This window comes from Drosophila elegans, unplaced genomic scaffold (assembly GCF_018152505.1).
Source record: "Drosophila elegans isolate 14027-0461.03 unplaced genomic scaffold, ASM1815250v1 contig_208, whole genome shotgun sequence".
In the NCBI taxonomy this organism is placed as follows: domain Eukaryota; kingdom Metazoa; phylum Arthropoda; class Insecta; order Diptera; family Drosophilidae; genus Drosophila; species Drosophila elegans.
Window position 1 is genome coordinate 3,786,517 of NW_024545578.1, and position 21,763 is coordinate 3,808,279.

At 46.4% G+C, this 21,763-nt stretch overlaps 3 protein-coding genes across 6 annotated transcripts; 2 read left to right on the forward strand and 1 right to left on the reverse strand.

Moving 5' to 3' along the window:
- Window positions 1-18: 18 nt before the first annotated feature.
- Window positions 19-2,174, reverse strand: LOC108146463 (hsp90 co-chaperone Cdc37). Its single transcript, XM_017272477.2, has 4 exons — window positions 2,039-2,174; window positions 1,763-1,966; window positions 537-1,196; window positions 19-477 (listed from the first exon to the last, which is right to left on the reverse strand). The coding sequence occupies exons 1-4, from the start codon at window positions 2,069-2,071 to the stop codon at window positions 184-186; spliced, it is 1,191 nt and encodes a 396-aa protein (XP_017127966.1). The 5' UTR covers window positions 2,072-2,174; the 3' UTR covers window positions 19-183.
- A 960-nt stretch (window positions 2,175-3,134) lies between these two features.
- Window positions 3,135-21,621, forward strand: LOC108145828 (spectrin alpha chain). 4 transcript variants are annotated; one of them, XM_017271433.2, is made up of 9 exons: window positions 3,135-3,250; window positions 9,742-9,825; window positions 9,886-13,936; window positions 14,733-14,828; window positions 15,860-17,783; window positions 18,254-18,857; window positions 19,051-19,080; window positions 19,987-20,587; window positions 20,751-21,621. In XM_017271433.2, exons 3-9 carry the CDS (start codon window positions 9,947-9,949, stop codon window positions 20,877-20,879), a joined length of 7,374 nt encoding a protein of 2,457 aa, XP_017126922.1. In that variant the 5' UTR covers window positions 3,135-3,250; window positions 9,742-9,825; window positions 9,886-9,946; the 3' UTR covers window positions 20,880-21,621. The 4 variants fall into 4 exon arrangements, with proteins under 4 accessions (XP_017126922.1, XP_017126924.1, XP_017126925.1 ...); XM_017271435.2 differs by lacking the exon at window positions 19,051-19,080; XM_017271436.2 differs by lacking the exon at window positions 14,733-14,828.
- On the forward strand, window positions 3,158-8,911 carry LOC108145829 (protein disks lost). Its single transcript, XM_041708114.1, has 2 exons — window positions 3,158-3,250; window positions 5,064-8,911. The coding sequence occupies exon 2, from the start codon at window positions 5,197-5,199 to the stop codon at window positions 8,845-8,847; it is 3,651 nt and encodes a 1,216-aa protein (XP_041564048.1). The 5' UTR covers window positions 3,158-3,250; window positions 5,064-5,196; the 3' UTR covers window positions 8,848-8,911.
- Window positions 21,622-21,763: the final 142 nt, after the last annotated feature.

Consider the following 21,763-nt stretch of genomic DNA (forward strand, 5'->3'; position numbering starts at 1 on the left):
ATTACTGACAATGTGGTGTTTACTGAGTTTGACAGATTGCTGAGAATTTAGCTGACTTTATTCAAATTATATACAAAAACTCAACTGACGCGCGCGGGGATCTGGTTGTGGATGAAATATGCATTATGTGGACAGTAGTACATTAAGATTAGAGCTATGGTGTAGATGGAAAAGCAGCGGCGATCAGTCAACGTCCTCGGTGCTGACGCCAGTGTAGATGGGCTCCTCCTTGGCCGCACTCTCTGACTTGGCATCGTCGGTCTTCTCCTTGCCGCCGGCGGCATTTTCTGAGTCCTCCTCCTCGTCGTCGTCGTCGTCGTCCTTCTTGTCGCCGCCCTCCAGGTCAGCGGCATTGGGCACCCAGAGGCCGGAGTCCACGCAACGCTTCATGTGCAGCTTGGCCACGTCCACGGGCATGGCGGCGATGGTCTTCTGCAGCAGTTCCACGTCGCGGGATTCGAAACAGGCCTTCAGTTCCTATCAAAAAGAACGAACAAATGTTAGTTTAGTATATATCAGGGATGTCTTTATCTTACATCAGGCAGGGATTCAAAGACATCGGCTGGATCAAGGCCACCGGGGCCGAGACGCTCCTTGCGCTCCTCCTCCTCGGCCTGGGCTATCGCCTCCTGGATCTTCTCCTGCGCTCGCTTCTGGATGCGCCCCTTGAAACCTTCAATTTCGCTCTCAAACTGCGCCTTGTACTCGGGCTGACAGTGCTGGATTTTGGAGAAGAAGGAGTTGACGCAGGCACGCGGATCCACGTCCAGCTGTTTGGCCAACTCCAGGATGTACTGCATGCAGATGCACTGATGCGCCACATGGGCCATCAGCTCGTGCTTTTCCTCCATTTCCAGGTTGATGGACCAGATGACCAGGTAGTTGGCCGTCTCCTCGCCCACCAGCTGCAGGTGCTCCTGAAGGAATCGCTTGGAGTCGTCGTACTTCCTCAGCATGCCGTATTGCTTGCACAGCTTCTCGTTCTCCTTGACGAACTGCTTCATGCGCTGCTCGCGCTCCTCCTCCGAGAGATTCTCGTCTGGCTTACGGCCAGCCTTCTTGTTAATCACGGTCTTCTCGAAGCCGGGCTTACTGATGGTGTCCACGTTCCAAGGCGTCTTCTTCTCCTTCTTTATCATTTCGCTCTCGATGCGATCCAATTCCTTTCCCTCGGCCTCGATCTTCTCCAGCTCTTTCTGCGAGGGGGATTAATAGGTAGTAGTAATTATAAATGAGTATAAATTTGCTGTTCCTATCGCTATTAGGTTATAAAGATTATGATAAATATGTATTTCTATATTGATAGATAGTCTAAGAATGTTAACCAAAATTGATTCTTTTCAGCTTTACTTACAAAAGTTACAATATAAAATAGGGCCATATAAGAGGAATTGGTAGACTGATATGTATATAAATAATACATAGAATATTTCTTTTGACGCCCTCAAGATTAAAGAATTTCCAACTAAGGCAATCTATCAACAAGTCAACAATACCATAAGCTATACCTGAATTAAGACTTTTACTAAGAATTATGTTTCTGATTATTTTAGGAATTCCTAACTTTGACTGTCTCGTATTTCACATACGATCCTCTTAAGAATGAAAAGTTTTCAGGTAATTTTGTCTATCAACAAGTGAAGAATGTCATTATGACTTGAACTGCGGACAATTGACATAATGGACCATGGATCTCTCTCTGTTTCAACCAAGAATTCCTAGCCAAGACAGTCTAGCAACAAGTGAGCAGTTGGTGACCCACCTTCAGAGCCTCCTCGTTGCCGTCCTTCTTGGAGATCCGCTCCTTGACGTCCATGAGCCGGGCCTGGAAGCTCTGGCGCTTCTTTTTGAGCTCGTCTTTCTCCATGTCCATCTCCGCCATGCGCTCCACGCGAGCCTGGTGTCGCCAGCGGAACAGGGAAGGCGTGTCAATGTTCGGGTGAGTGTCGTCCTCGTCGTCCGAAATCTGAAAATTAAAGTGAGGAATCACCGGGTGGAATCACAGTAGCCGATGGACTAGCTTCTGGCGCGGACTTACCTCGATGTTTTTCCACTTGCTGTAGTCCACCATTTTGCTGTTTATTCGCTTCGATTTTTCTTTAAATGTAAGTGCTGCAGGTTTTTGTTCTTTTTCCGCCGCTTCCTTTTTTTTTTGGATTGCTCTGGAAATTAATGTGACCGCGTGACTACTAGAAAAAAATACCAACAATCGATAAAAAGAACTATCTCGTGTCAAATGTTTTAAATAATTTATTTTTAAAGAAAACTAAATACAAAAAAAAATCAATGCTGCCCTCCAATATAGTTACTACCGTTAGCTCAAAAATCGAGGTTCACGAGGTTTGTTTTTAAATGATTTGCTTTTAATTCTAACTAATTTCAACTACCAATGTATTAAACCAAGAAATTCCGTTGTCTTTTAATTCTAAACCATATAAAATTTTTGAACATAGTTGGTTTTGAAAATATTATTATTTATAGGGCAAAATAAGATTGAATTGATTGATTGATTCGTCCTTGGGCTTACATGAGATAACCTAAATTTCACTCGCCGTAATGATAGGTTATTGTGTGCAATAAATGTATTGAAAAACCAAAAATTTTTGTTTTAACTTAAAGGCGTTGTTTTAAATATTTAAATAGCTCATATATTAATTAACTTCATGGAATATTTTTCGCTTCAAACTATTTTTTGTTTCTGCCTGTGTATATTATTTTTCAACTAAAAAAATTCAAAGAACAGGTATCGAAATGAATACCAAAAATGTATAACTGACTCATGTCTCGTATGAATTACCTTTATAATAATTAATAAATAATAATATAATACTTAATAAAGACATGAGTCAGTTATACATTTTTAGTATTCATAATTAATAAATAATAATATAATAATAATAATTTTAATTCAATTAAAAATATTTTGAAACAAAAAATATTCCATAAAGTTAATTAATATATGAGCTATTTTAAATACTTAAAAAATAAATATTAAAAAATAAAGAAGTGCCCCTCTTATTATTAAATAGTTGAGTTCAATTCAATAGTACCGGAGCACCTCAAGTGGATTGTTCCGATATATCGATAAGGCAACGAGCTGCCATCGCTATCGGCCGACATATTGAAAAAGTGCTCTTAACCGTGCGGTTCCCGTGAAATTTAGGCGCTCCGTGAAAATTACGAAAAACTACTGGAAATCAATAGTTTAATTAACAAATTAACTGTCAACCATTCGATTTGCCTTCAGAGTGTAAGTTGCTACAACTATTTCGACCGTACAATTATGTTAATTGGGTTAAAAATGCAATTGAAATTCGGTTTGCGTGTGAAGTGAAAATTTTCGGGTCAACGCCACACCCTCACAGGCGACACAAAAATCCAATTAAACATGGGTAAAAGTGAGAGAAAAGTTTTGGCCTATAGTTCAAAAGGCAGAAAGACCAATGCCAGTGCTTAATTAGTCATACAAATTTTGATATTCTGCCAAAAAAAATCTGGATTCCAATTGCAAATTCAAGAAAAGTATCTGGTACTCCAGTTGTGCATGTATGTGTGTGTTATGCAGGAGTAGAGATTTCTATGTGTGTGTGTGTGTAAGGTGGTGGTGCGGCAACTTCAGCAGAGAGAAAGCGAGACAGAGAGAAAGCTCTCTCTTTGCATGTTTGTGTTTGCGAGAGAGTTTAGGTGCGAGTAAAGAAAAAAATAAAAAAAGTAAATTGTTTGCCTTACATTTGCCAAAACCTGTTTTGGTTGGGGGAATGTCCTTGACTTTGTTCAAGGCCTGTGTTTGTAGAGGATATTTTAGGCAGTACCGCCTGCAAGCTTGTAAGCAAAAGTCATTCAATCATTTTATTTTTTTGGCCATCATTCATTGCTCATAATTCCAAACCGTACGCATTACGTCATCCTCAGCTATTTTCTGATGGACACTTCAATTAATGTTTCGGTCTCTCTCTCTTTCTATTCATGTGTGTGTTTTCTCTCGCTCTCTTTTCTAAGGTGGGGGAGCTGTTGTTGTTTTTATTTGCCACCGCGATAAACAGTTAAATTGCCTCTTGTGTGTATGCCGACTTTGTATGGCTGCCAAGCCCTGGTATCTTGCTATCTCCCTCTCTCTTATTTATTTCAATTTCCTGCGTGAAATTATGTATTTTGAATGTGTGTTGTTTGTTTGTTTGTCTGCATGTTTGACCCACCCTCGCCCAAAATGATGTCACTGCCCACGGTCTGCCGCCTTTTGACCTCTTCTATTAAGAGCCTTTTCCTAATATTTATTAATTTATATTCCGGGCTTCTCTCAGATTTTTAAAAAGTAATTGATCAATTTGGTTTTGATATGGGGTTTTTTTTAAACAATTCATTATTCTTCTATTATTATAAGATCGTAGGATTTTTTGTGTTATTTTAAAGTTTTACGAAATAATAAGGAATCTAGTTTCAAATTCCACACATTCCTTAGATTAGTTTATCTTAATTGCTTAATTGGTATGTGATATTGAGTGTACATAAATCTCTAGAAATTTTATATTTTGTGCTTCGTTGTTATGTTTAAGCGGTCATCTGAATTTAAACAAAACACGTCTCTTAAAATTAAATAAAATAAAAGTTGTACCTAAAAATAAATGTATTTATGTTTAGTTGAGGCGTTGAAAAAATATTTACTATTAGAACCTTACCATACTTAGAGGTCCTATCCTATCTTATCTGTGAACTTCTTAGATAATTGGTTTCAAACTTCACGAAAATTTCTTGCATACCTTTAATCCAGACTTTTTCCACTAAACTTAAACCTTTCTATCCTAACCAATATTTCAATTCTTATAGCTTTTTAGTAAAGGTGATGATGTCATCGCCGTCTAAATTATGATAACTCGTAATGTCTTTCGTGCAGTTTAATTTGATTTAGCTTAGTGTGTGTGAACAAAGTGATGTCGATATGAAAAAAAAAAACAAATCAAATCCTGCAACTTCAACCCATCCAAACAATTCTAAAAATAAATTGAAAAACGAAAACCCAGAAAAGCCGAGCCAACATTTCCCTCTTCTCTCCTCTTCCGTTGCAGGAAAACAAGAAAAAGGGAGAGAGAGATTGAAGGAGGGAGAAAAGGTCAAAAATAGCTCGAGCTGAGGCAAAAAAAAAATAGAGCATAGCAGGTCATGCCCCACCGAGAAGTCATTTAACGAGGAGATATAGAAATGACTAAGCCGGAAGAGAAGCATTTGCAGCAGCTGCTTGCGCAATTGGAGAAGGTACCACGCCCCCAGCTGCAGCAGAAGTTCATAGCCCACTTTAAGAAGGGCGGCAAGGGAAATAACCATTGCAGTCTGGAGGACTTTGCCGCTTACTTCTTGGCTGCACTGCGTGAGAATACAAAGCAATATTTCTACACCCGCAATTCGGAGACACCCGTACATTCGCTGACCCCCATACGTCAGCACAAGCCACCGCCCGCCGATGTGGTCAAGGAACTGGAGGAGCAGCAACAGCACCAGCTGAATGAATCTCTCAATCGCAGTCTTAATGTGAGCTCCACTTCAACAACGACACCGGCTCGACAACAGACTGGACAGGGCCGTAAATCCACGCCAGTTAGTGGTGGTCAGTTTTGCAGCACGCCCAACAGAAGTGGAGGAGGAGGCGGAGCAGCAGCAGCAGGAGGAGGTCACAGCTTCTGCCTGGGCGATTTCCTAGTCACCACGCCCAACCAGAGCCAGCAGCAGCGATCCAAAAAGAAGACCACGCCCCAGCAGCTGCATTCTGGAGCGGGTACACCACAATCCAAGCCCCGGCGACGTGTCCTACCCATGACCATCAGCAAGAATGTTTCGGCAAGCTCCTCCTTTGGCGACACCAGTTCCTTTAGCAACGATAACAATCTATGGCGAATCTCACAGAGCAGCGAAATCTTTGATAGAAGTCAAGGAGCAGCGCTGGAGATGGAGGCCCGCAAGTCGCTTTTGCTGAACAAGCAGGAGATCAAAAGCGAGGCTCCAGTGAATGTCAGTCAGCAGCAGGAGAGAAGCCCAGAGGATGAAGTAGTTTCAGGAGAAATCTTAAATCTGGAGGATGTGAGCGATACCAATCAATTGCAGCTACTATCCACAATCTATAGCCTTTTGATTGACCTGAATCTAGTGCCCAATGTGCTAAGTGAGCTGATCTTTGTGCTTCAGTTGCTCAATATACGAGACTTTGGGCAAAAGCCCGTAGAAACATCAGATATTTCTATGCCTTTGGAGCGGCTCACTCAGTACAAAAGCTGCGTTTACTTTGTCTTGAAACTGCTGGAGAACCAGCAAAAGTTACTGCTGCAGCTGGACAAAAGGAGTTTGGTGGTGCTGCTTCAAAACGAGAGATTAAGCCTTATGCCTGCCGGCATTGTCAAACAACTGGAGGCTTCGTGCCAGCAGCGACAGGAGTTTGCTCTGGAAACCTCATCCTCCTCGCAGCAGAATGTCTACTATCATGTGGAGAAAGATTCGCGGGACAACTTTCCCTCGCAGAATGAGTTTGGAGCCTTTAAGACCCAGCGAGATCTCTTTTACAAAGCCCTGAAGCAATGGGAAGTGGGCCACCTAAATCGGGTTTTCAACTTTGCCAGCGAGTTGACGCCCCGCATTAGGGAGATCTTTAAGGTTTCAGAGCACCCGGTTAATATGACTCATTTTGCCAAATTGTTTGTCAGCCAGCTGTTGATCTGCGCCACCGAGACCACCGAATCTCCCGAAGAGCTGGGCTTAAAGCTGGATCCGCTCAGGCACAACAAACTGGCCCAGCGCCTGGTGACCTCAAATTCAAGTGTGGAAGGTCAGTTTCCCCGTTCGCAGGCCTTTTTCCGGGACTTTATCGCCGGATGTTCGTCGGTGGCCTTTCTGGTGCATCTGAAACTGGCTCTTTTCCTTCAGCTAATGCGCCACAACGACTCCACCTTTGATCTGCTCCAACTGGCAGAAGATGTTGGTGCCGATGAGCAATCCGTTCAGCAGGGACCGTACATTGTTCGCGTCCAGACCATGGCCAACATGCTGATTCTGGCCAAGTTTCTGGGCTATGTGACTGTTTTGCCTTTCAGTGGGACCACCCAGCATGGCAATCCATCGCCGCCGTTTCTCTGTCCACAGCAGTTGCAACTTCGCAGTCACTTTCATCCGGATTTCAATCTCAGAGAGATTCTCGAACGCTCCATGCGACAAGGCAAGCTGCTGATTACACTGCCATGGCTGGTGCAATACCTGGTGATGCTCGATTTGGTCACCCTGCATCTGCCAGACTCATTGGCCACCTTGGAGCTGCTCTACGCATTGTATGCCTCTATTCATGTGGATAAACTGCAACCTGGGGCTGTTTTCATAGTCAGAAGTTGCATTGGCTGGCTGTTGGATGCCCAGCCCCAGTTGGTTAATGGCTACTACAGCCACCGAGCACTTGAGGCCACTTCATCGATTGTGGATCTCTGCCTGAGTGGCCTGCGTTGCAATGAGAAATCCTACGTCCCCTTGTTGGAAGAACTTTTGCCAGTGGCTTGTCCCTTCCTTCAAGAATTCCGGGTGAGCATTACGCCTTCGCGACAGGCGAGGAGCGGTCGCTTCCGCTACATAACCACTCGCTTGGAGCAGCTGCAGCAGAGTAGCAGTGCCGCCTCCAAGGAGGCAATGGCTCCCAGTGAGTTGACTCCCGTGGAGCAGCAGCAGCGCAAGTTGGCCGATGCCTTTCTGCAATCCCAGAATGCGTCCACCAGAAGACTGATTGAGTTTGTCACAGAGCGCAGCTTTAAGTGTGTGGTCAAGGATGCCCAGCAGGAGATTTTGCTCCCTTCAAAGGCTGCAGCGGATGCCAAGGTGAACGAGATTAGCTCCATGAAGCAAGAAGAGGTTTATCAAAAGCTGCAGCAGATATTTCAAGAGGCCAGGGAGAAGGCCAGCCAACTGTGGAAACAGCAGGTACCCCAGATGCTGGACAGGCGCATAGGTCAATCTTTGGAAGCCCTTCTGCCCGCCAGCACTAATTTAGTGCTGTGCTCCACATATGCTCAATTGATCCGAGTTCAAGCTCAGACGCAGCTGCAACAGTGGCTGCAATCCAGTGTGCTACACTCCACCTTCTACCATGGTGATCTCCAGGAGCTGGCCACCAAGGTGTGCCACTCCAATCGAAACAAGGCGGATGCCGCAGCTGCCGGTGGTGGCGGTTCCAGTGAGCTCCAAATCAGCCCTGATGTGGGATTTAGCCTGTCGGAGCTGCTCTTCCAGCTGCAGCAATGGATGCACTGCCTCAGCTTGAGGCCGGAAAGTGTGGGCAGTAGGGAAGAACTCAGCGAGCTGCTACGACAATCCCAACAGGCGGTTCTATTACCCCAAATGCCCACTGTTTTCTATCACCTAATTGGTTCCGGCTTGGTACATCTGCTCCAGTTGCTCATTAACAGAAAACCGAATTTATTTGACGACGATGTAATCTCAGCCAGCTGTTCGGTGTGGCGATCGCCGCAGTTTATGGCCAGTGAGGCCTCACCCGGAATCTTTGAGAGCCTGCTCAGCATTAGTTTTGTGGAGGAGTTGGGCAACAATCCGGACAGCTTCCGACTACTGCAGAAGCTGCTGGGATGCATGTTGGAGTCGGGAGCGGTGCGGGCCGAGCAGCTCAACGAACTCTTCATGCCGCTCTTCGCCGAAAACTGGACGCCCCACGTTTGGAGCACCCTGTCCAGCCTGCTGCAGCAACTCTCCCTTGCCGGGAAGGATTCCGGAGGCCTCGATGGCTCCGGCGAAAGCCACGAAGACGAGGCCAAGTCGCAACTCTTCATGGAGATGCTGGCCGATTTATCGCGAGATTTGGATAGTTTTTAAGTCAAGAATGTTGGTTATGTCACCCGTAACGTTTATGTTTCGAATAAATCGTTCTTTTTTTGTATTTGTCTGCTGAAAATAACTCGGAAATGGGCGGCAAAGTTTATTGAGTAAGTGGCCGATAAGATAGCGATAGCTGTTGGAACCTAATCAGCAAGGGAATGCGTCACTTTCGCAGTTTTAGTTCGGTTATGCTGTGCAAACGCTGAGGCCACTGAAAGGGGACGAGGTTGGCAACCGATGTGATCATCGATGTGAACAGTCGTCAACGAAGTGAAAATATATTTTACAATTCTACGATCATTACTAAACACTCTCCAATTAAAAATTGGTTTATCAGTGTAGTTTTTACATTCTGTCTAAATTTATTTAACTAACTTAATAAGGTTGGTATGAATGCTATGGGGTTCCATTGGATTTATCAACAGAGTTTTTCATATCATTTTATTTCACCAGTTTTTAAAGTTTAAAAGACAAAACACAAAAAAAAAGTTGTTGAATGTTAAAGAATATATTTATTCTTCTTTATTTCCCCTATTTTGATAAATCAAAACTTTGTTAAAATGTTGTAAGAAGTTTATTCTTCTCTCTTTCTCATTTGATAAGACGAATTTCAGCAACCGACAACAAAAATAAATAAATGAACCAAGTCATGGCGAAATAAAATATTATGAAATAAAATTTCTATTCTTAGAATACGTTGAGAAGAAATACTATTAAAGATAGTAATGTTTGTAATTTGCCAGCTGCTACTGATTTTAATTTACTTCCATGAATGTGTGTTGTTTTCCATCTTGTGAATGACCCAAACGATTAAGTAATTGACTGTAATTGTGTTTGTGCTGATTAAACCGAATTAAATTAATTATTCCCCCTCGCAATTTCCTTTTACAGTTGTGCACGGTCAAACATTTGATGAAGAGGAAGCAACAGCAGCAGTATTAAATTAAATTTATTCAGCGCCCAGAGCAGCTTAAGGTAAAGTCTAAAAAATTAATTAAAAATGTACTTAATACTAATTGCATTAAATGTTTACAGCTTAACAATATCAAAACGAACGAATAACTCAAGAAATTAGACAAGTAAACGAAACAGCGAAATGGAGAACTTCACACCCAAAGAGGTGAAGATCCTCGAAACAGTCGAGGACATCCAGGAGCGACGTGAGCAGGTGCTGTCCCGCTACAATGACTTCAAGATCGAGACGCGTCAGAAGCGTGAAAAGCTCGAGGACTCGCGCCGCTTTCAGTACTTCAAGCGCGATGCCGATGAGCTTGAGTCATGGATCCACGAGAAACTGCAGGCTGCCAGCGAGGAGAGCTACCGCGATCCCACTAACTTGCAGGCCAAGATCCAGAAGCACCAGGCCTTCGAGGCGGAGGTGTCGGCACATAGCAATGCCATCGTTTCGCTGGACAACACCGGCCAGGAGATGATCAACCAGCAGCACTTTGCCTCCGAATCGATCCAGATTCGCCTCGACGAACTGCACAAGCTGTGGGAGCTGCTCCTGAGCCGCCTGGCCGAGAAGGGTCTGAAGCTGCAGCAGGCGCTCGTTCTGGTGCAGTTCCTGCGCCAGTGCGAGGAGGTCATGTTCTGGATCAAGGACAAGGAGACCTTCGTCACCGCCGACGAGTTTGGTCAGGATCTGGAGCATGTGGAGGTTTTGCAACGCAAGTTCGATGAGTTCCAGAAGGACATGGCTTCGCAGGAGTACCGTGTGACGGAGGTCAATCAGCTGGCTGACAAGTTGGTCCAGGATGGTCATCCAGAGCGTGACACGATCACCAAGCGCAAGGAGGAACTGAACGAGGCTTGGCAGCGCCTCAAACAGTTGGCCATTGTGCGCCAGGAGAAGCTCTTTGGGGCCCACGAGATCCAGCGTTTCAATCGCGATGCCGACGAGACTGTGGCCTGGATTGCCGAAAAGGATGTGGTGCTGTCCTCCGATGACTATGGCCGTGACTTGGCCAGTGTCCAGGCGTTGCAGCGCAAACACGAGGGTGTTGAGCGCGATTTGGCTGCCCTGGAGGACAAGGTTTCCACCCTGGGAGCCGAGGCCCAGCGCCTGTGCTCCATCCACGCCGATCACAGTGATCAGATTCGTGACAAGCAGGCCGAGATTGCCAACTATTGGCAGAGTTTGACCACCAAGGCCCGCGAGCGTAAGCAGAAGCTGGATGAATCGTACTATCTGCACCGTTTCCTCGCCGATTTCCGTGATTTGGTGTCCTGGATTAATGGCATGAAGGCCATCATCTCGGCCGATGAGCTGGCCAAGGATGTGGCTGGAGCCGAGGCTCTGCTGGAACGCCATCAGGAGCACAAGGGCGAGATCGATGCGCGCGAGGACAGCTTCAAGCTGACCACCGAATCCGGACAGAAGCTGCTGGAGCGTGAGCACTACGCGGCCGCCGAGATCCAAGAGAAACTGGCCGCCTTGGAGAACGACAAGAGCTCGCTGCTGTCGCTGTGGGAGGATCGTCGCATCCTGTACGAGCAGTGCATGGATCTGCAGCTGTTCTACCGCGACACGGAGCAGGCGGACACCTGGATGGCCAAGCAGGAGGCCTTCCTGGCCAACGAGGACCTGGGCGATTCCCTGGACTCCGTGGAGGCGCTGATCAAGAAGCACGAGGACTTCGAGAAGAGTCTGGCCGCCCAGGAGGAGAAGATCAAGGCCCTGGACATCTTTGCCACCAAGTTGATCGATGGCCAGCACTATGCCGCCGACGATGTGGCCCAGCGTCGCCAGATGCTCCTGGCCCGACGAGCTGCCCTGCAGGAGAAGTCCTCGCGGCGTCGCCAGCTGCTGGAGGACTCCAACCGCTATCAGCAGTTCGAGCGCGACTGCGACGAGACCAAGGGCTGGATCAGCGAGAAGCTGAAGTTCGCCACGGACGACAGCTATCTGGATCCCACCAATCTGAACGGCAAGATGCAGAAGCACCAGAACTTCGAGCACGAGCTTAATGCCAACAAGTCGCGCATCGAGGACATCACCAATGTGGGCACCGAGCTGATTGAGAAGCAGCACTATGCCGCCGACCAGATCAACACCCGCATGCAGGAGATCGTGGTGCTGTGGGAGACGCTTGTTCAGGCCTCGGACAAGAAGGGCACCAAGCTGAACGAGGCCTGCCAGCAGCAGCAGTTCAATCGTACCATTGAAGACATCGAACTCTGGCTGAGTGAGATCGAGGGGCAGCTGCTGTCCGAGGATCATGGCAAGGATCTGACCTCCGTGCAGAACCTGCAGAAGAAGCACGCCCTGCTGGAGGCCGATGTGATGGCCCATCAGGATCGCATTGAGAGCATCAAGGTGGCGGCCAACAAGTTCATCGAATCGGGCCACTTCGATGCGGACAACATCCGCAACAAGGAGGGCAATCTCTCGGCTCGCTATGCCGCTCTGGCCGCTCCCATGGGCGAAAGGAAGCAGCATCTGCTGGACTCGCTGCAGGTGCAACAGCTCTTCCGCGACTTGGAGGACGAGGCTGCCTGGATTCGCGAGAAGGAGCCCATTGCTGCCTCCACCAACCGTGGTCGCGACTTGATTGGTGTGCAGAATTTGATCAAGAAGCACCAGGCCGTGCTAGCCGAGATCAACAACCACGAAGCCAGGCTCCTGAATGTGATCAGTTCGGGCGAGAACATGCTGAAGGATCAGCCCTTCGCCAGCGACGACATTCGTCAGCGTTTGGAGGCTCTGCAGGAGCAGTGGAACACGCTGAAGGAGAAGTCCAGCCAGCGCAAGCAGGATCTGGACGACTCGCTGCAAGCTCACCAGTACTTTGCCGATGCCAACGAGGCGGAGTCGTGGATGCGCGAAAAGGAGCCCATTGCCACGGGCAGCGACTTTGGCAAGGACGAGGATTCCTCGGAGGCTCTGCTCAAGAAGCACGAGGCTCTGGTCTCCGATCTGGAGGCCTTTGGCAACACCATCCAGGCGCTGCAGGAGCAGGCCAAGAACTGTCGCCAGCAGGAGACTCCTGTGGTGGACATCACCGGCAAGGAATGTGTGGTGGCTCTCTACGATTACACGGAGAAATCCCCGCGTGAAGTGTCGATGAAGAAGGGCGATGTGCTGACCCTTCTTAACTCGAACAACAAGGACTGGTGGAAGGTGGAGGTCAACGATCGCCAGGGCTTCGTCCCAGCTGCCTACATCAAGAAGATCGAGGCTGGGTTGAGCGCTTCGCAGCAGAACCTGGTGGACAACCATTCGATTGCCAAGCGCCAAAACCAGATCAACTCGCAGTACGATAATCTGCTGGCTCTCGCCCGCGAGCGTCAGAACAAGCTGAACGAAACGGTTAAGGCCTATGTGCTGGTGCGCGAGGCTGCCGACTTGGCCCAGTGGATTCGGGACAAGGAGAACCATGCCCAGGTCGCCGATGTTGTGGGCGAGGACCTAGAGGAGGTGGAGGTGCTGCAGAAGAAGTTCGACGACTTCAACGACGACCTGAAGGCCAACGAGGTGCGTTTGGCCAACATGAACGAGATTGCCGTGCAGCTGACTTCGCTGGGACAGACGGAGGCCGCCCTCAAGATCCAAACGCAGATGCAGGACCTCAACGAGAAGTGGAACAACCTGCAGACGCTGACCGCCGAGAAGGCCAGCCAGCTGGGTTCCGCCCACGAGGTGCAGCGTTTCCATCGCGACATCGATGAGACCAAGGACTGGATTGCCGAGAAGGCAAATGCCCTGAACAACGACGATTTGGGCAAGGATCTGCGCAGTGTTCAAACACTGCAGCGCAAGCACGAAGGTGTGGAACGCGATTTGGCTGCTCTACGGGATAAGATCCGCCAGCTGGACGAGACCGCCAACCGATTGATGCAGTCGCATCCGGACACCGCTGAGCAGACCTATGCCAAGCAGAAGGAGATCAACGAGATGTGGAACCAGATCATCACCAAGTCGACCGCCCGCAAGGAAAAGCTGCTAGACTCGTACGATCTGCAGCGCTTCCTCAGCGACTACCGCGATCTGTTAGCCTGGATCAACTCGATGATGAGCCTGGTCACCTCCGACGAGCTGGCCAACGATGTCACTGGGGCCGAGGCTTTGATCGAACGTCATCAGGTGAGGTTCTCAATGGGGTATACATCCTAACAACTAGGAAACTTTTATATTTAGAGATCTTTGGTGCTCACTTTCTAAATTTATTTGTAAAAAGTAAGGTTTTCATTGAAGAAAGGGTATTTTTTATATGTTTTTAAATATTTTTTAAACCTTCATTGGAGTCTTAAAAAAACAATTTGGACTTAATACATCCGGTAATAATTGAAAAAAATGAATAATAATAATTGATCAGTTAACCAGGATCTTTTGGAATTAAATACACCGTTTTTGATAAATTAAATTAAATTAAATCATTAAATTAAAGGTTTTCTTAGAAAGTTTTAATTATGTTTTTAATCCTTTTTTGAATCCTTAAAATAATTTGGCTTTTAATCCATCCGTTAATATTTTATCAAAATTTATAATAAGAATTAAGAAAAGTAAGAATAATGTAAGAAAATTTTTTTAATTTCTAAACGGGGTATGATTTCTGTTAAGTTTGTTACTACAAACAATCGGTATAAAGAAATCGAAAACCATTTCGGGTATATACTTATTAACATTCCATTTAAGCATTAAGATTCTTTGAACTGCAGACTGATTTATTCTTCATGTTCGGAACCTCTGACTATATCTTTTGTCTTTATGGTTTTGTGTTTTTTTTTTGGTTCGTGTCATGTCATAAACGAACATCAATCAATCAACTACAAACGACAACTACAACGGTTCATGGTTCATGCCAACATCCAAATACCCATTATGGTTGTGTTTCTGCATTCCTACACCCCAAATAAAACGAATACAATGCGAATCGCAGGCACGTCGTGTCGAGATTTTGTACACACTGGGCAGGAGCTCGGCTCCTGGAGCCTACGCCTCGACCACCAGCATCGCATCTCCATCCGGCGACGAGGTAGATCCTTCGCTAACCACCATCACTCCAGATCCGTGTTTCGTTGTGTTTTTGTGTGTGTGTGTGTGCTCGCCTTTGATCAGAACATACTCGTATCATCCATTCCAAAACGCTATATCAGAGGGTACTTGTAATCTTTTTTTCGATCAGTGTGAATACTCTTTCATGTACAAATATGATATATAGCCATATCTACGGCTTTAGCTTTTCCTTACACAAACACACACACATTTTGTTCTTTTGGTAACCCAAGCGGTTTCTTGTTATCTTATTTAATATTGCTTACACATTTCGGGCCGTCATCAACATTAACCCTCACACTCGACACTGATTTCTCAATGTCTGGTTAAGGTTTAGAATGTAAACTGAATGTTAAATTATTTCATGAACCAACTTAAAAAAATTTGGATACTTAAAATACTTACTGAATTTTTACTTATGCCAGAAAAAACAAAATTATAATATGTAAAAGGTACCTTAGCATTCATACTTGACATTGATAAGGTTAAGGTTTAGAATGAAAAGGTTTTCATAATACAAATTTGGATAGATACTTTACTATGGATAGGAAAATATTGGTTACCATCATTCCGGCCTACAAATTTATTATCTTTTAACGACTATTTCAAGCAATTGATTAGTTGTGAATACAAAAATAATAAATAGTTCAAATTTAGAAAAAAATAAAAAGAAGATTCTTTGTGATTGATGAGTACATAAAAACCTGTTTTACTCACCACATCTTAGCCTTAAACACATGTATAAATAAATCAAACTATACAGAGTTTTCTACAATCTTTTCATCATCATCGAACATTCATGCTACGTTTACATTTCACCCAGTTTATCCACCGAATTGTTCAGTTTAACTTCGTTCTACGTTTGTTACTTTTGACTAATACGACGCTGCAGCATTTGATTATCAGCGGCCAGCCAGCCAGCGTAGCAATGTTGTTCTCTAACCCGGCGTTATTACCAATCCAAGAACTATGACCCAAACTAATCCGATTTTACCCCAAAATTTCCCCCAGGAACATCGCACGGAGATCGATGCTCGCGCTGGAACCTTCGGCGCCTTCGAGCAGTTCGGAAACGAGCTGCTGCAGGCGATTCACTACGCTTCGCCGGAGATTAAGGAGAAGATTGAGGATCTGGCCAAGGCACGCGAGGATTTGGAGAAGGCCTGGACCGAGCGTCGGCTGCAACTGGAGCAGAACTTGGATCTGCAGCTGTACATGCGTGACTGCGAGCTGGCCGAGTCGTGGATGTCGGCCCGCGAGGCCTTCCTCAATGCCGAGGACGATGCCAATTCCGGCGGCAATGTGGAGGCGCTGATCAAGAAGCACGAGGACTTCGACAAGGCCATCAACGGGCATGAGCAGAAGATTGCTGCGCTGCAGACGGTGGCGGATCAGTTGATCGCTCAGAACCACTACGCCTCCAATTTGGTGGACGAGAAGCGCAAGCAGGTGCTCGAGCGTTGGCGTCACCTCAAGGAGGGCCTCATCGAGAAGCGTTCGCGGCTGGGCGACGAGCAGACGCTGCAGCAGTTCTCGCGCGATGCCGACGAGATTGAGAACTGGATCGCCGAGAAGCTGCAGCTGGCCACCGAGGAGAGCTACAAGGATCCGGCCAACATTCAGTCGAAGCACCAGAAACATCAGGCCTTCGAGGCCGAGCTGGCGGCCAATGCGGATCGCATCCAGAGTGTGCTGGCCATGGGCGGCAATCTGATCGATAAGAAGCAGTGCAGCGGGTCAGAGGATGCGGTGCAGAAGCGGCTGACACAGATCGCCGATCAGTGGGAATACCTCACGCACAAGACGACCGAGAAGTCGCTGAAGCTGAAGGAGGCCAACAAGCAGCGCACCTACATCGCTGCTGTCAAGGATTTGGACTTCTGGTTGGGCGAGGTCGAGAGTCTTTTGACCACTGAGGATTCTGGTAAGGATTTGGCCTCTGTCCAAAACCTCATGAAGAAGCATCAGTTGGTCGAGGCGGATATCGTGGCGCACGAAGACCGCATCAAGGACATGAACAACCAGGCCGATTCCTTGGTGGAGAGCGGCCAGTTCGACACTGCCGGCATACAGGAGAAGCGTCAGAGCATCAATGAGCGCTACGAGCGCATCTGCAATCTGGCGGCCCATCGCCAGGCCCGTTTGAACGAGGCCCTGACCCTGCACCAGTTCTTCCGCGACATTGCCGACGAGGAGAGCTGGATCAAGGAGAAGAAGCTGCTGGTTGGCTCCGATGACTATGGTCGCGACTTGACCGGCGTCCAGAACCTCAAGAAGAAGCACAAGCGTTTAGAGGCCGAACTGGGCTCCCACGAGCCGGCCATCCAAGCGGTGCAGGAGGCTGGCGAGAAGCTAATGGACGTGTCCAATCTGGGTGTGCCCGAGATCGAGCAGCGCCTGAAGGCCCTCAATCAGGCCTGGGCCGAGCTGAAGAACTTGGCCGCAACACGTGGCCAGAAGCTGGACGAGTCGCTGACCTACCAGCAGTTCCTGGCCCAGGTGGAGGAGGAGGAGGCCTGGATCACCGAGAAGCAGCAGCTGCTGTCCGTCGAGGACTATGGCGATTCGATGGCCGCCGTCCAGGGTCTGTTGAAGAAGCACGACGCCTTCGAGACGGACTTCACCGCACACAAGGACCGTTGCTCCCTGATCTGCGACCAGGGCAGCGAGCTGGTGGAGGCCAAGAACCACCATGGCGAGTCCATTGCCCAGCGCTGCCAGCAGCTGCGCCACAAACTGGACAACCTGTCCGCCCTGGCCGCCCGCCGCAAGGGAGCCCTGCTCGACAATTCGGCCTATCTGCAGTTCATGTGGAAGGCCGATGTCGTGGAGAGCTGGATCGACGACAAGGAGAACTACGTACGCTCCGATGAGTTCGGACGTGATCTATCCACCGTGCAGACGCTGTTGACCAAGCAGGAGACATTCGATGCAGGTAAGGAAGTTATACTTAATCCTATTTTTAAGTAAGATTTTTATATCCGTTGCTCGTAGAGTAAAATCGTATATTGTGTTCTTTAAAAAGTATGTAACATGTAGAAGAAAGTGTTTCGACCCTTTAAAGACCCTTTCCAAATTTTTCCACTCCCAATCTAACATCCACAAATCTCCAAATCATTCTGAGATATGGTAGCGTCCAATTAATGGTCGTATATGTTTATTGGGTGATAGTTATTGACCCAATACACAGCAAAAATGGTCCAAATTTGAGAAGTTATTAGCAATGTTTTAATTATGACGTCACTGCATGTTTGAAAAAAGGAGTTCCTATATTTAAAAGAGCAGGAGAGAGTAAAGTATCTTTTAGCGCTCCGGCAGTCCGACAGATGACGCCACATAAAACCAAATTGCTGTTTATTCAAAATTCTTCTTGTATTTATTCACTTGTGTTCTAATTTTGTCCAGGTCTCAACGCCTTCGAGCAGGAGGGCATCCACAACATCACGGCACTGAAGGACCAACTGATCAACGCCAGTCACGCCCAATCGCCGGCGATCCTGAAGCGGCACGGCGACGTCATTGCCAGGTGGCAGAAGCTGCGCGACGCCAGCGATACGCGCAAACAGCGACTGCTGGCCATGCAGGAGCAGTTCCGCCAGATCGAGGAACTCTACTTGACATTTGCCAAGAAAGCTTCGGCCTTCAATTCTTGGTTCGAAAATGCCGAGGAGGATCTCACAGATCCTGTTCGCTGCAATTCGATCGAAGAAATCCGCGCCCTGCGCGACGCCCATGCCCAATTCCAGGCGTCTCTGTCGTCGGCCGAAGCTGATTTCAAGGCATTGGCAGCACTCGACCAGAAGATCAAGAGCTTTAATGTTGGACCCAACCCGTACACGTGGTTCACCATGGAAGCTCTTGAGGAGACCTGGCGTAATCTGCAAAAGATCATAGAGGAACGCGATGGCGAACTTGCCAAGGAGGCCAAGCGACAGGAGGAGAACGACAAGCTGCGCAAGGAGTTCGCCAAGCACGCCAATCTCTTCCACCAGTGGCTAACTGAGACAAGGTGAGTGTTGGGGCTTGGTATATGTATCTTAAGGAGGGGTTTACTCAATCCAGATGTGTGTTGGTTTCGACTCCATGTACCACCCATCCCCAAGCCCACACACAAATCCGAAAACAAGTCTTGTGGTCTCTCGACTCTCTCTCTTCTTCCCCCATAAAAAAAACGTAACTGAAAGATCCATTCTATTTTCTAGATATTATATGCTGGGTTATAACCGTCAAGGGTAATTAAGCGAGCAGGCTTGATATTCTGCGTTTGAACTCGTTATTTTCTGTTGTGATCTGTTTTGGTTCCTCTTAACTCGCGTTGGAGCCGAGCTCCCAAACACGCTGCGCCTTCACTAACCCTTGGGAATAACTCTATGTTTCTCCGTAACTCTTGCTCTAGCGCTTGTAAATACTCGTCAATAGATATCAACACTGATAAGATCGAGCAACGACGACTAAGGCCTAGTTTTAGTTAGTTGTATTTAGCGCAAGCACCCACCGACCCAACAGATTAGATTGTATATTATGAACGTGCTGTTCCGATTCTCCATTATTCTTTTGGTCTACTCACCTCAAACTATTCAAAATTAACGAAACCTAACTGTTTGGCATGCGAATCGAGAGCAAAATACTGTTGTGTAGCATACAGATATAAGTAGAAATCGAGCAATTAAGTCAATTATTTTATTTCTTCTGTTTCATCGAAAAGAGTTAACCAAAAATTTAGTAGCTTTTTACAATTTACAATTTGAACGTTCCTTTGGCGCTATTCTTATTTTAACTCGCTTCTAGCAATTAGACGACAACTTTTGTCTTTATTTAGTTGCTGAACTCAAAGAACCAATCCTAATTACACTAAACTCGAACCAGGCTCCACCAAATTCCCACAGACACAACTTTGTAAATATGTACAAACCAAAAAAAAAAGAAAAACAAATGGGAAGACAAACTAGTTGCAAGCCCAAAATCCAGAAAATAATATTCGTTGCCCGTAACAGACCTCTAACAAGATTTGCTTATCTTTTATGCATTTAAATTCATTATATCGTTCCGATTTGTTTGAGACATAACTCTCGATATTGTGCCCTACTAACGAATGCTCATTTGTCTGCCAACCACTCTGAAACATCGCCAATCCACAGAACGTCCATGATGGAAGGCTCCGGTTCCCTGGAACAGCAACTGGAGGCACTTCGCGTCAAGGCCACCGAGGTGCGTGCCCGCCGCGTCGACCTCAAGAAGATCGAGGAGCTGGGCGCCCTGCTGGAGGAGCACCTGATCCTGGACAACCGCTACACGGAGCACTCGACGGTGGGCCTGGCCCAGCAGTGGGATCAACTCGACCAGCTCTCCATGCGCATGCAGCACAATCTGGAGCAACAGATCCAGGCACGCAACCACTCGGGCGTCTCCGAGGACTCGCTCAAGGAGTTCTCGATGATGTTCAAGCACTTCGACAAGGACAAGAGCGGCAAACTGAATCACCAGGAGTTCAAGTCCTGCCTGCGCGCCCTCGGCTACGACCTGCCCATGGTGGAGGAGGGACAGCCCGATCCGGAGTTCGAGGCCATCCTCGATGTGGTCGATCCCAACCGGGATGGCTACGTCTCCCTGCAGGAATACATCGCGTTCATGATCTCCAAGGAGACGGAGAATGTGCAGTCCTACGAGGAGATCGAGAACGCCTTCCGCGCCATCACCGCCGCCGACCGCCCCTACGTCACCAAGGAGGAGCTCTACTGCGTAAGTATATCACTACTGGAGGGTTAAGGATATAATAGAAGCCTAGGACGAAACCACCTTTAAAATGTCAAAAAAAATTTAGATGAAATAGATTCCTTAGAAGGAAACCACCTTTACACCATCGAATACCACCATGTAACAGCTTGCTATTTTCCACCCACAGAACCTCACCAAGGACATGGCGGACTACTGTGTGCAGCGCATGAAACCCTTCTCGGAACCCCGCTCTGGCCAGCCCATCAAGGATGCCCTAGACTACATAGACTTTACGCGAACGCTGTTCCAGAACTAAAGAGCCTGCCTGCCTGGTTTTGTTTAGTGGCGCCTGAGCATATGTCTTACAATTTAAAATATATTTCTAAAAACCAACAAAACTGCAAAAAAAAACAAACAAAAATATATATTTACACCATTATTTTCGATAATTTAGTCTATAAGTCAAACAGTTTAATGCTTATTTAAGAACCTATGCCACAATGAACCTAAAATCAACAATAGCACCTTGCTTGCAATACATATTTATCAACATGTCTACGAACCATTTGTAGTTTTTGCATTTAACAACACACCCCGATAAAAGTATCTTAAATTTGGACGTTTCAGTTTGAAGATTGGCATCACGCATCAGGTCGCCGGAGAAGATATTTAATCGAGGATATAATCAAAGTAATTCGAGCTGGCGCTCGCAGAAAAAATCGCGCCTGAAGAGCAGATAAAAAAGCTTAGCTTCCAGTAATCAAGAAACTCACATTTTCCATATTGAATGTCTGTAACTTGTAACGAGCATAGACACAATTGAAATATCAAAAAGTTTAAGATACTATTGCTACCAAAAAATACATAATATCCAGCCTTTGTGTTTTCTCCAGTTTCTACGTGTATTCGAAACGAAAGTAGTAAACTTTTTCTAAAGCAAAACAAAAAACAAAACGATGAAAAACAAAACAATAAATATTTGCCTCTGTATTGAACGTATATTTACAATCCGTGAATTGCAAAAATAAATATATTGCTGCATGTCTAAAAATGTTAAATGTGTGGAATGTTTTCTATCGGGATTTGGATTCTAGTTTATTTAAAAAGGTTTGACTAAAAATTTTGGATCCACTTGTATTTTTTTTAATTAATTAATATTCAATTTTGATTTGATATAACATTAGTAAAATGTAGTTAGTT

What these genes read in the sequence shown, in the direction of transcription:
- LOC108145829 (XM_041708114.1), top strand. Translation starts at nt 5,197, where the DNA reads ATGACTAAGCCGGAAGAGAAGCATTTGCAGCAGCTGCTTGCGCAATTG.
- LOC108145828 (XM_017271433.2), top strand. Translation starts at nt 9,947, where the DNA reads ATGGAGAACTTCACACCCAAAGAGGTGAAGATCCTCGAAACAGTCGAG. An exon ending in CAGTGGCTAACTGAGACAAG is followed by an intron (nt 18,858 to 19,050) that starts GTGAGTGTTGGG and finishes TCTATTTTCTAG; the next exon opens with ATATTATATGCTGGGTTATA. An exon ending in CCAAGGAGGAGCTCTACTGC is followed by an intron (nt 20,588 to 20,750) that starts GTAAGTATATCA and finishes TTCCACCCACAG; the next exon opens with AACCTCACCAAGGACATGGC.
- LOC108146463 (XM_017272477.2), bottom strand. Translation starts at nt 2,071, where the DNA reads ATGGTGGACTACAGCAAGTGGAAAAACATCGAG. An exon ending in GCAACGAGGAGGCTCTGAAG is followed by an intron (nt 1,197 to 1,762) that starts GTGGGTCACCAA and finishes TCCCCCTCGCAG; the next exon opens with AAAGAGCTGGAGAAGATCGA. An exon ending in TCTTTGAATCCCTGCCTGAT is followed by an intron (nt 478 to 536) that starts GTAAGATAAAGA and finishes TCTTTTTGATAG; the next exon opens with GAACTGAAGGCCTGTTTCGA.